This window comes from Quercus lobata, chromosome 6 (assembly GCF_001633185.2).
Source record: "Quercus lobata isolate SW786 chromosome 6, ValleyOak3.0 Primary Assembly, whole genome shotgun sequence".
NCBI lineage: Eukaryota > Viridiplantae > Streptophyta > Magnoliopsida > Fagales > Fagaceae > Quercus > Quercus lobata.
In genome coordinates, this window is record NC_044909.1 from 42243194 (window position 1) to 42257157 (window position 13964).

General features: G+C 37.3%; 1 protein-coding gene across 1 annotated transcript; it reads left to right on the forward strand.

The window, feature by feature from the left end:
- The first annotated feature begins 399 nt into the window (after positions 1–399).
- On the forward strand, positions 400–10062 carry LOC115994161. The gene is made up of 3 exons (XM_031118224.1): positions 400–633; positions 1499–3329; positions 7874–10062. The coding sequence occupies exons 1-3, from the start codon at positions 581–583 to the stop codon at positions 9971–9973; spliced, it is 3984 nt and encodes a 1327-aa protein (XP_030974084.1). The 5' UTR covers positions 400–580; the 3' UTR covers positions 9974–10062.
- The last annotated feature ends 3902 nt before the right edge of the window (positions 10063–13964 follow it).

Sequence of the window (13964 nt, forward strand, 5' to 3'; positions counted from 1 at the left end):
AGAAGAGAAAGATCCAATGGTCACACCCATAAGGGTCCACCACAATGATCATCTCTGCTCACATATTTTCGTTCATAAAAAAAAGAAGAGAAAGAGGATGAATTTGACAAGGGATTAAAAATAACTATTGCATTCCAAGCATTTTATTACATACCATAAAATAAAGAAATGGATGAGATGTGTTTAATAAATAGTACAGTAAAGATAATGTATCAGTTTGTTAAAAATACCAAAGCAAACCTACAAGGAAATCGTGTGCAGTGTTTATCCAAGAAAAAGAAAAATACATGGACAAGTACCACGTGTAGGGGGCATATTAGTAGTTTCACATTTAAACCAGTGCGGTTGACGTCATTTTTAGTTTTTGTCTCCCTCTCAAATTCCTCTCTCTATACAGTGTGGTTGGTTCTGACTGAAAGATGCCATTAATTCGCTATTATCAGGTGGTGCTCTCTTGCTTATATCATAGATAGCTCCTAAAAAAAACCCACTCTTATTCAAAGCCAGCCTAAATATAGAAAATAAATACCAAAAAAAAATAAAAAAAATTTCAGCAGATGATTTTCTCTCCTGCTCAAACATGGACTTCGAAACCCTAACGATCAGAGCTCAACTCTCCATGTACCGCCGCAGGTAACTCTATCACTTCACACTCTCTCTCTCTCTCTCTAACTTTCCTTGTTTCCGATTCTCTGTTTTGTAAAATCACTTTGATGATTTCTAAGGGAAAAAAAAAAAAAAAAAAAGAAAGAATTTTTTTTTTTTTTGGTTTTGGTTTTCTAGTTTTGAAAATTTGTTTTGCTTTTTTGGTTTCGTTTGGAGCTGTTTGGTTCGGGAAATGGGTTTTTTTTTTTTTTTTGGGACTTTTAAGTTTTAACTGATTTTGAGCTAAGCGTGTGGGTTTAACTGAGAATCGGATTTACTTATTATGTTTTTTTTTTTTTTTAAAAGTTCGGAGCGATTTTTGAGCTGTATTTTTTTAGGTTTTTAGCAAAGTGAAGATAAGAATCACTTCCAAAATTGTTGGAATTAAAGGGTTTGTTTGGTATATTAATTTACTGCTAGTTTGCTTTTTTGTTACGTTTTTGGTTTATCTTTTAGTTTAATTAAAATCACATGGATATAACATGTAGTATCAATAAATAGTGATTACTGAGTAATTTTTTATTTTTTATTTTATAGAAATAAATATATTTGAAAGGTTGGAATTTTATTTTTTAAGCAAATCGTGTGCTAATGCAACTCATTCTCTCTCTTCTTTAAATTTTTTTTCTTGGCATCATGTTGATATTGTTAATTAGTCTTATATTAATTTTATCTATTGACCCCGCCGCTCTGTTTGGATGCCCAGAAATAGAAAGTGAAAATTGGCCCCCTCTTAGTAATGCAAGTTGTCTTTTTAAGATTTTATTTTTTTATGTCAACTTGTAATGTTACTGTAAACTGCAAAGCGTTCTCACATGTTACATTATATGTGATTATGACACTTTATTTTCAGGGGACTGTTTCACCGAGTCAGAGTATTTCAAATTATAGTGGTTCTGTTATATACCCTTTTTAGCTTAGCTACATGTGGACCAAGCTTCATGAATGGGGTGCTCAAGTCGGTGGATCATGATGCATGTGAGTCATATAGAGATGGAAATGATGTTGGGTTTTTGGATATTGGTGTTGGTGATACTAGTTCCGGATATGGGAATCCGGGGACCCACTTAAATGCTGGGACTGTTTGTGCCAATTCCCAATCTTTTTGCTTCCCTTCAACATTACCGGGTTTTTCTTCTAAAGAACATGAACACAAAGCTGGTGATGCTTCGAAAGAATCTACTAAGGATAGCGGGTGGGTGGGTAATAAGAGCTGGTCATCGGACCATGGTGTGTTTAAGTTATTGAAAGGAGGGATTGTTTCTTGTTCTTTAAACTCCAGAGATGATGTTAATGAGTTATCATCCATTCAAGCTGATAGTCCTAATCACAATTATATTTCTTCCTGTAGAAGATCTTTACTTAATCAGAAGGGCACGAGATTTAGGCCAGAAAAGAAATCTGAGATGACCACCAAAGCAGGTTCTTTTGATGGTTCTTCCTCTCCCAATGTAGAAATTAACCCTAGTGTACTGGATTGGGGACAAAAGCATTTATATCTTCCTTCATTAGCTTTCTTGACCGTGGCAAATACGTGCAATGACAGCATTTTACATGTCTATGAACCATTCAGTACGGACTTTCAGTTCTATCCATGCAATTTTAGTGAGACTTTGCTAGGACCTGGTGAAGTAGCTTCAATCTGTTTTGTGTACTTACCTAGATGGTTGGGCTTGTCCTCTGCTCATTTGATTTTGCAGACAAGCTCTGGTGGTTTCTTAGTCCAAGCTAAGGGCTTTGCTATTGAGTCACCTTATGAAATTCAGCCTATATTAGGCCTGGATGTTTCTTCCAGTGGAGGGTGGAGCAAGAATTTGTCTTTGTTCAATCCCTTTGATGAAACCCTTCATGTGGAGGAAGTAACTGCGTGGATTTCAGTTTCTCTAGGGCATTCTTCCCATTATACTGAAGTGCTTTGTAGCATGGAAAATTCGCAGGGCTCTGATGACCTTGGTTTGCCAATTGAAAAGGATCAGTTGGTTGTGAAAAGTGATGAAGTTGGTTTGCCTCTTTTGGCAATGAGGCCTCATGGAAAGTGGGAGATTGATCCTCGTAGCACTGAGACAGTCTTAGAGATAGACTTCTCGACCGATTCTGAGGGGAAAATTTTTGGTGGATTTTGTATGCAGTTGCTAAGGTCTTCACTAGACAAGTCTGATACAATTATGGTTCCTCTTGAAGCTGAATTAGATCGGAAAGCTGCCTACACTGATCTTTCAGTATCCGTGTCAGCATTTCTTCAGCCTCTATTGTCATGTGATGCCAGTGAAACTACTGGTGTTGTTATGTCTCTGAGAAATGGTGTGTCTTACTTGTTGAATTTTGTTGAGATTAGTGAAGTTTCAGACACTAAACTTTTCCACATCAAATACGAGGCAGGCTTACTACTTTTCCCGGGAACCATCACACAAGTTGCTTTGATTACTTGTACTGACCTTCTTGTTGAATTGCGTGATTCTTCCCCTGAAATCTCCAATATATACGGGAACTGTAAATTACTCATACTGACAAATGACTCAAGTAGTCCTCAGATTGAAATTCCTTGCCAGGACATAACCCATTTCTGTTTAAGACATCAGTTGAATTCTTCTGTTGGATATGAGTATCAGTCTGAAAAGGCCGAATCTGGAAATACAAGGACAGGGTCCTTGGGCAGTGCGATGCATTCGCCATCAGATATCAAGGTATTTAGATTGTACCCCTGTATATCTATATGTACGTATCCTTTATGGTTGATGAATCCCTTTGGCATTGGATCAGTTCCAAGTTTGCTCTAGTTTCTAAATTCTTTACATCTGATTTTCAGTGCAAAAGACTGACTGTGCATTGTCTTGTCATTAATGAGTAAGCAGACGTTTCTTGATTATTTGAAAATTGTGACATTTCTTCTCTTGCAAGAATATTGCATCTTAGTCCATTATGTATATTGGACAGCATTAAGCTGATAAGTAGATTAAAAATCACAGATTTGAGCTGGGATGGAAAATTTTGACATAATGCTCCATGAATGCTTGGAAATGTCATACACAACGAAGAAGATAGATGGCTGTTTCAAAGCCTGTTAAGTAGCTGGCAGGGTGTGCATATATATAACGAGCATGGCTAAACATTAATAATTATCCTCTTCCTCTCAAATATATTTTAATGCCCATAGAGTTCACATATGGAAGATGCATTTAGATTTTTTCCTCCTGCTGTCAAGTATTGGTCTTGTTTTTCATTGATGTTCACGTGAATTATATGTCAACTATAAATCAGTAAATGCCATACTATGTTTTAGAGCATTATTACATCCCTGAACTTGATCAATTTCTAGAGTTGCGACTTGTTAAGTTTTAAGTTCTTTAAGATTCATGCACTGATTCTGTGTAGTAGCAAGATGTGAAGTCTTTATTTTTATTTTTATTTTAATGTAGGTAACTTAAAATATTATTAAAAATCATAGCTAACTCAAGTACATTCAGAATGTACTATAGGGGCAAAAATCAGGAACCAAAATTATGACGATTAAGTAAAACAGGAAGGGAAAAACATGACAAATGAGACAGACCCAAACTCCATTCAAGGAGAGTATGAAAGAAAAACGACTTAAGCTCTAGCATAGACCATTCACAACCTTCGAAACTTTTAGCATTCCTTTCTTGCCAAACAAAACACCAAAGACACAGCTCATATGCTATGGAGCAATGATGAAGAAGATGATCCACAGACTCTCCACACTTTTTGCACATATAACACTAATCAAGAGAAATAATACTCCCTCTTTGAAGGTTATATATTGTTAAAATCTTACCTAAAGAAGCAGACCATGAAAAGAAAGCTACCCTTGGAGGAGCCTCGATTGCCACACCATTTTTCAAGGGTTTGATAGTAGGAGGGTATAAAGAAAGATAAAATCCTTAAACCTCAAAACCTCTCCTCAATGTTGGCTTCTAACAAACTTTGTTAGGACCAAGACCCTGCACAGACAAAGAGTAGACAATGTCCATAGAAAAAACCAACGATTCTAGCTCTCAATCATGCACTGAATGAAAAAAATTGAACATCCCAATGAATCCTCACAGTAGAAAAGCACATAACCTCTGCTATTGAAGAATCCTTTGCCCTACTAATTCGATAAAATTCTGGAAAGGCCTCCTTGAGGGTACAATCCCCACACCACGCATGCTCCCAAGACTTCACTCTAGTACCATCACCCACATCATGCTGTAGGAGTTTTGAAAAGTTCAACCAGTCACTTCTAATGAATTTCCTGAGGCTAACACCATACGCACTAGACACAGTTTTCGTGCAACCCTCCTTCATAGAGCCTCTGTCTCCATGCCATACCTCCACTACCATTTGCCTAACAAGGCAGAGTTGAAACTTCTCAAACGTCTAATACCTAGCCCCCCAACCTGCACTGGCTTAAAAACCTTAGCCCATTTCTTCCCTTCCTAAGGGATTATCTCTACTATTGATTTTGAAGTGCACAAAATTCTCCACTATACATGTTAAAAGAAGTGCCCAAAGGTCTCCACTAACCTAGATGTTAGGTAGTCATACCACTGCATACTTACCAAATAGCAATAACTGCAAGGTGTAGGAAGGCATGGGTATGAGTTAGTAATCATTTCAATAGCCACTGACCAAATAGAAACAATGGCAAGGTATAGATAGGCATTGGTATGAACCAGTTGTAATTTTAAGACAGACAAGCACAAAATAACTCTTACAAAGAGAATTTTAGAAAAAAAAAATTAATGCGCTAAGAAATCATGACTTTTGTTTACCATTTTAGGTAAACTCTGTATTGTGCTAATAAAACGAAAGTCATTCGTGGTTTTATATTAGAATTTATGGGTACTGCTGAATGGTTTATACTTTCTGTTGGTGGCCCAGATTTAGAAGTTCTGGGGCGGATTCATTGTTGAGTGGATAGCTAGATCATGTGTGGGATCTCAGTATCTCATACTGTATCAGCTAGAGTTCCTTCATTCTTGTTATCTTAGCATTTTTTTTTTACTTATTCTCCATTGTGCTCATGTTTCTCGTTCCTCTTATAGGAGTTCTTTCTGTCTCTCTGGCCTTATTCTATTTTCAGTGATGTCATTTATAAAAATTCCCCCCCCCCCCCCCCCCAAAAAAAAAAGAACGAACAAGAAAAAAATTGAAATGTTGAGATGTGTTTCAGGATTTGTAGTGATATGGTTGGAAGAGGGAAGAAGAGAGAATTAGAAAATTCAGAGGTAAAACAAGAGAAGGAGACGATAAGGGGGGCCATTCTCAACCATACACATAACAGACAACATAATCAATACAGAAAGGCTTACCAAAAAGACTTCCATATCTCCACCTTTTCTATAGCCCAAGAGTCAAGACACAGCTATCCCATTATTGCTACAACTTCCAATGCTCCAAACATAACTCATGACGGACCAATTGACTAAGACCAACTTCCCAAACTACTTTTAAACTTCCAAGGATCTCACTTAAAATGCTTGTCTCAAAATTACATGGCCCATTATTGCACTACATCAGGCAGGTTCCTTTTAATGCATAAAACTTAAAATACAATTTGCAACCTCATTTTACTTTGGGTATGTTAGAGCATCCCCATCAGCTTGTGCATAAATGTGCAAAATGAAAAAAGTAACTAATTTTACACAATTTGAGCAAAAAATCACCCACATCAGTGGGTGTAAACTTGTGTATAAATACACAATTGCTACAGTAACCGTGCATATATGCACGGTTACTGTAGCATGTGTATTTAATATTTTAATAATTTTTTCTCTCTCTTGGTCTCTGTTCTCACTCTCACTCTCACTCTCACCTGACTCTATCCTTGTCTCTGCTCTCACCTCACCTCACTCACCCTTTTCCTCATTTGCTCTCACTCTCACCTCTCTCCCTTTTCCTCATGCCTCTGTTGCCGCCGATCATCAAACCCTCACTCTCACCTCTCTCCCTTTTCCTCATTCCTCCGCTGCCGCCGATCAAACCATGCCTCCACTGCCGCCGATCATCAAACCCTCACTCTCCCTTTTCCTCATTTGATCAAATCATTTGATAAAATAGAGAATAAAAGCCATTCAAAAAGAGAACTAAACAAAAAAGAGAAAGCAAAAATTCATTCTCTTCTCATCTCAGATCTGATCGGAAAAAAAAATGTCGTCTTCATCAGGTTTCAACGGCAACTTTGTCCCCTTTTTTTTTCAAGTATGGGACTGGCGTACGGAACGGCGAAGAGCGGAGTTGGGGTGTGTCAATGGGTGTGATGAGACCAGAGCTGGTGATGAAGTTGATCGTGCCAGTTTCGGATTGAGCTGGTGATGAGAGTAGAGCGTCGATGGCGTCGATTGACTGGGTTTCAGATTGAGTGAGTTTCTGAGTGTTTGTTTCTCGGATTGAGTGGGTTGATTTTCCTTGATGATGCTGGTTGGGTGGGTGATGATGCTGGCTGGGTGTGGGAGAGATCGTTGGTATTGTTGGGTCTGTGAGAGAGGGGCAGTGAGGGAGAGAATAATAAAAAATTGTAAAAAAATGAATATTTTATTGAATAAATGTGTAGAATAGATAAACTGATATGGGTGTTTTGTAAAATTGGATGTGTAAAATAGAAAAAGTAGGTTTTTTTTGTGCTAAATAGAAGGAAAATTTGCACCTACTGACGTGGATGCTCTTAGATCTGTCAGTATTCCACCTAGAATTAAGCAGGAATAATTATTCATGTAATCTCTCAAAAATTGACCACCCATCTCTGCACATATTTGATTTCGTTTAAGTTATTATTAATAACTGAAGAATCTTGAAAAATAAAAGAAGAATGAATTGATGAGTTTTGATTAATTTTCTTTGGATTATATTTATTTGGCTTTGATGGAGCAAAATGCGTGGAAATGGTAAGTGGTAACATCCAAACTCCGGTTTTGAAAGGTCTATGAGTGCCTGTCCATATTTTTGTTGTTGTTGCCATGTCTAATTGTTACAGGAGCCTAGAATATATGTTGCCAACCCCAATTAGTTTGTTGAGAATTCATAACTGACCCAAAAGTTTGGGACAAAGGTTTTGCTGTTATTGTTGTTGTATTTACTTCCTTTCTGGTTGAGCAAGTTTTTACCCATAAATGTAGGCATTACAGACTGGGAATATTAATGCTTAAGTTATGTTGTTTTCTTGCTATGTATTCTTACTTGGTCTATATTCACAATAACCTAGATGCTTTTGTGAACTTATTGTCTGAAGGCACTGGACGCAGCCGAAGCTGATGAATTGGTTCTAGGGAACTGGAAATCTCAAGCTACTATAAGTGGTATGTCTGTTCTTGATGATCCAGAGATATTCTTCCCTATGGTCCAGGTTGGAAGTCATCACTCTAAGTGGATCACTGCAAAAAATCCCAGCCAGCAGCCAGTTGTAATGCAGCTTATCCTTAACTCAGGAGAGATTATTGATGAATGCAGGGGCCCAGATGGTTTCACACAGCCACCATCAGGTAGTTTGGTTCATAATGAGTTGACTTCTCCAGCAAAATATGGATTCTCAATGGCAGAGAGTGCGCTAACTGAGGCTTATGTTCATCCTTATGGTAGAGCATTGTTTGGGCCAATTTTCTTCCAACCTTCAAATCGATGTGGGTGGAGCAGCTCAGCTCTGATAAGGAATAATCTTTCAGGTGTGGAGTGGCTATCTTTGAGGGGATTTGGAGGGTCACTTTCCTTGGTCTTGCTGGAGGGGTCTCAGCCTGTTCAGACTGTAGAGTTTAACCTCAACTTGTCAATTCCTCTGAATATCTCCCCCCCAGACATTTTAGTTCAGATGGAAGATACAATTAATGCCTGTTCACAGCCATTCTCGAAAGAGCTTTATGCCAAGAACACTGGAGACCTGCCGTTGGAGGTGAGAAAAATTGAAGTTTCTGGAACAGAGTGTGGGATGGATGGATTTATGGTACATACTTGTAAAGGTTTTTCTCTTGAACCTGGGGAATCAACAAAGCTTCTGATATCATACCAGTCTGATTTATCTGCAGCCATGGTACATAGAGATCTTGAACTGGGCTTGGCTACTGGTATTCTTGTGATTCCCATGAAGGCACGTCTTCCCCTGCACATGCTCAATATCTGTAATCAATCAGTTTTCTGGATGAGAGTGAAGAAAGCCTCTGTAGCAGTCCTCGTTGTTGTTTCCTTGATGTTACTGGTGTTCTGTTGCCTATTTTCCCAGGTGATAATAACCTATGGTTCGCAGGACTATTTATGCAAGAGCGAGAAGGGTTCCATTGCTACTAATTTAAGGAAGGCAGGGGAAACTGCTCATGTGCATTGTAACCAGAGAAATGGTGACTTGTCTGTGTCCAATGAGATAGATGGTCTGTTAACGTCTATTGAGGAAGACAAAAACTCATTGCAGGCATCTGTTGGTAGATTTCCGGTTGGCCAGGATGGGATCCCAGAACAGGGAATGACTGCTCAACATGTGAGACCAACTCTGGAAAATGGTAAACAAACTAATGATTCCCTAGACACTCAAAAGGAAAGGACATTTCCAACCTCTTTGCTGTCACAGTCTGTAGAAGTTGAGAATCCTGATATGATAGAAGAATCCCAACATGGTAAGCTTACAGTCAAAACTGGAAAAGATAAGGGAAGAAGGCGAAAGAAGCGAAAGGGTGCTCGTTCCAAATTAACAGGATTATTTGAAGTGTCTAGTAGTCAGAGTGGAAATTCCACACCTTCATCTCCCTTGTCTCCAGTCACATCTGTAACACCTAAATGTACACGGCCGCTGTCTCCTGATATGGAACAAACTAGTGAGGCTAGGTATCCATGTACTCAAGTAGCAGACCGACTGTGTCTGAAGAATCGAGTTCCTAGATCTGCTACTGAGGTAAACATGTTGGAGCCCAAGGTTCCTGCAAAGCAAAGCAGTAACAACTTGTTCTTTTCTACTCAAGAGCAACCTTCAGCATCCAGAAAACCTACTAGTAAGCCTGTACTGTTGCCTTCTGCTACTTTTCCTTGTCATGGTAGGGCTGCCCCTGATGTGTTATACTCCTCCCCTTTTCTGGCTTCAACCTCTAAAATTGCTCCACATGCTCGAGCTCCTGGGTCCAAACTCTACAACCGGCAAACAGAGGAAAAGGCAAGGCTTGGGGATAAATATACGTATGATATCTGGGGTGATCATTTTTCTGGACTTCATTTAATGGGTCGGTCAAAGGATGTTACTTTCATGATCTCCAGTCCTACTAAAAATGACTCTGAAAGCTTCTTTGTAAGGGGTCCTCAAGCCCTTGTGACCAAGTCTCAATCAAAATCTGTAGGTTTTGAAAAAGAAGGTTAGATAAATTACTAAATAATCATTAAAATATTTGCAGCTGCAAATCTCCCTAGTCTCTAGCTTGCACATCTATAGTCATTTCCATTCATATATGAGGTCAGAATGATTTTTTAGTCTTCCATTTATAAGTATTTCATTAAACCATTTAAAAAAAAAAAAAAATCAGTGATTTTCAATATATATATTATTTTCATTAAACCATTTTTTTCCCTAAAAGGAAAAAAGAAATACAAGTTTTCAGTCACAGTGGCTTCCCTTTCTGTATTTTTAATCTATTGGGAATTGATCTTAAAAAAAAAAAAAAAAAAAAAAACCCCTTGCTTATAAAATCTTTACCTGCTTTTCTTTTTTCACCTTTTGTACCACATACGTGCGCACACACAGACACAAAATAAAAGATAAAATGGTAGAAAAAGATAAAAGGAAGAGAAATCAAGCACCTGTGCTTTATTTGGTATACTTTAGACTAACATGGCTCATCATCTACTTCTGTTTACTGCCAAGGATATGCCATCAAACTTTGCCTTTTTCTTTGCCCCCTTTTTATTATTATTAATAGTTGAAATATAATTCTTTGTTTTCTTACTCGTGACATCCTTCCTAAAACAGGTGTTTTTCTTTTCTTTAACCTTTGATGTGTGAGATCAACATGGCTCTTTCAGATTAAAGTGTTACACCATCAAAATTTTCAAATGAATAGCCATTTTCTTTGCAACTTTATTTTCCTTATCATTTTTCTACACTTGTAATTAATATAACCATGGTCTAGATCTATGGAAATTGAGAGAATGAAAGTCAATAAACCCATTAGAAGTTATCTAGGATATGTCTTATCTTTCACATATTATTGGTGCATTCTACTCCTTTTTGAACAATTATTCCATGGTTCTACAAATTTTTGTGTGGATTACCATTTAAAGTTCTGTGATTGCAATTTATTTGTGATTAGTTCACGCATCTCCATTTTGGATAAATTACTAAAGGAAAATAATAAAAGAAAGTTCACAAACAAAGCTACAAGTTATTATTGGCTTGTGTTTGTTATCTAGCTTTCTATTATGAAAGGCATTTATGCCGTTGCCAGTGATTGCAAAATTTCAGTACTCAGGAAGTGAGTTGATGCTTAGATGTAAATACAAGGCACCCCAACAAAAGGCACTTGGTAGCAAGGAAAACACATGTTAATGGTACATATGACTTTGACAACTTGCGACATATACCTAAATGCTAAATGTGGGTTTGTATTGGTGTTCGTTCTATATTTCATTTAGGTGTAATTGAAAGCAATTATTTACTTATGTCATTATGGTGTAGTGCTTTAATGCATGCCGAATAAATTGAAGGGGAGGAATGGATGATGTAAGTATCTATAAATTTAGATTGGACATCCTACTTATACATGAATAGGATCTGATGCTGTCACATGGACACGGGTGTACTTGGATTTAATTCTACTTATTGTTAGTTGCATCTTTCAACCAATATGACCTTTGCCTGGGTTTACGTGGGTCGAAATTGAGACTCTTGTGACTCAAATCTACCTGGTTAGAGATGGTTATAACACTAGAAGAACTTCAAAACACAGCATACTGCCCTACTCAAAACACAGCAGGACACCCTGCAATTGCAACAATACTAGGCAGTTACCATTTTACCAATAGACCTTCCTCCTAAGCACATACAAGCATAGTTACACAAAGTGTTTGGCACTGCTTCACAATAACTAGCACTTCATCTTACACCATGTTTAATTTGCTTGATAATAGCTTCTTCTGATAAAATATTGCCGTTGTATACCCTGGCATTATGCTGCAATGCAACCACATTAGCTTGTATAAAGTTGCTTTAAACCTTCCAATCTTCAAGCTTCTTAAGACCCCATTGGAAACTTGCAGACCAAGAGGAGTCAATTTGATGAATTATCACACGAAACCAAGCAGCAATTGAGACTAAATCCCTCTAATGAAGAACATTAAAAAAAAATTGGTGGTCTCGATTCTCAATTTTGTTTATACAAAACTCACACAACACATCACAAGCATAACCACATTCTAAGCCTTTCTCTAGTTGATACCCTATTTAGAATGGCTAACAGATAAATGAATGCTTGGGAATGGATGAATGATGCCAAATCAACTTTCATACTTAATGTTTAACTCTAATTTCATTCCAAGCAAGAGGACAGGTGTAGTAATTACCCATTGCACAAAATCTACATTAGCCAAGTGTATCCTTGGTAAGCCTGCTTGCGTGAGTCTCGTTTCTTCTGATCTAGCAGGGTGCGATACCAACATCCATCATTAAAATATTTGATACTTTGGCATCCATGGAACTGGCAGCTTCAACAATCAATCTATGACTAAATTTGGGAGTAAAGCACCTTCAGGATGCCAATAATCCTATCAAATGAAGATCACATCACCATTTCAATGGAATGTGGAAGCAAATATCCCTATGTTTGAGTCTAGCTTAGGATAGGAGAAGCTTAGAGAGTTTCTCATTGGTTTTGGAATTCCACATCAACTAGAAGAATAATGAGGTGCGCTAATCTATATATATATATATATATAGCCGTACCAAAGTGGATTGAAATGCTACATTAATGTGGCTCAATAAAAGCGTTATAATAATAAATGCTACGCTTAAAATTTTAGATATTAAGAGTTTGAGATTTATTTATTTATAAATAAATTTGGATTTAAATTAGGTGCTTTCAACCCAAATATGTCTTCTTCCATTAAGTGCACAAATATAGATCGAAGTGGACCAAGATGAGCTGAAGTGATCTGAATGGACTGAATTAGGCCAAACGGAATAAAGTGGACCAAATGGACAGAATAGGACCGAATAAGAACGAATGGACCGAATAAGACCTAAGTGGACAGAATGGACCGAGTGGGACCAAATTTGGCCGAATAAGACTGAAGTGGAAAGACTAGACTGAAGTGGACCGAATAGGACCGAAATGGACATAATGGACTGAATAGTACCAAAGTGAACAAAATAACTTAATATGAGCAAAGTGGACCGAATGGCCCGAATAGAACTGAAGTGGATCAAAGTGGAAAGAATGGACCGAATGGGACCAAGATGGACTGAATAAGACTAAATAGATCTAAAGTAGACAGAATGGACCGAATAGGACCGAAGTGCACTAATAGAATCAATGTGGACCGAATAGAGCCAATGTGGACTGAATGGACCGAAGTAGACTGAATAAGACCGAATAGATCAAATAGAACTTTAGTGGACAGAATGGACCGAACAGGACCAAATGGGACAGAAGTGGATAGAATGGTCCGAATAGAACCAATGTGGACCAAATAAGACTTAAATATTTATCATTTTTATTGCATTTTTAGGGCTCATATTTCCAATTTCTAATGTTATTTTAGTATTTTATTTTTATTTTTTAACTCAAAACTAAAGAGTTTAGACCAAATATAATAAAATTTCATACTTTTCAACCCAAAAATTAAGAAAAGAAATGAACTTTTGTGCAAAACTTGAACGAAAACCTACCCAAAAAAAAAAAAAAAAATCAATTCAAGGTCCAACTAGTCTAAAATGGATTGAGGGGGGCCGAAGTTGACTGAGTAGATCAAATTGGATCGAATATAATTTTTTTAATTTTTAGGGAGAACAAATTTTAAAGAAAAAAATTATATATTATATTACAATACAAAAAAATTATTTGTTCCCACGCATCGCGTCGGTTTGCAACTAGTTATAATAAAGGTGAGTCTCACATTGAAAATAAAAGAAGTACGAACAATGTTACACCTTATAAATAGAGTGGTAGTGTAGTTTTGTTGTTAGTAACAAATCCTTGCCTTTTGAGAAAGATAAAGATTAAGTTTTTCCTAGTGAGCTAGTGTTGAGGGCACCTTTAAGTGCATTAGGGTTTTGAGAGTTTGTGTGGTTGTAATTTCTATTATAATAGTGAATTTTGTTTGACATTGCTTGTGAATGTAGGCCTAGAGCTGGCCGAACC

Excerpts from the sequence above, each read along its gene's own strand:
- LOC115994161 (XM_031118224.1), top strand. The coding sequence starts at position 581 with ATGGACTTCGAAACCCTAACGATCAGAGCTCAACTCTCCATGTACCGC. Across the intron at positions 634-1,498 it reads CTCTCCATGTACCGCCGCAG|GGGACTGTTTCACCGAGTCA; the intron begins GTAACTCTATCA and ends CTTTATTTTCAG. Across the intron at positions 3,330-7,873 it reads ATTCGCCATCAGATATCAAG|GCACTGGACGCAGCCGAAGC; the intron begins GTATTTAGATTG and ends TATTGTCTGAAG.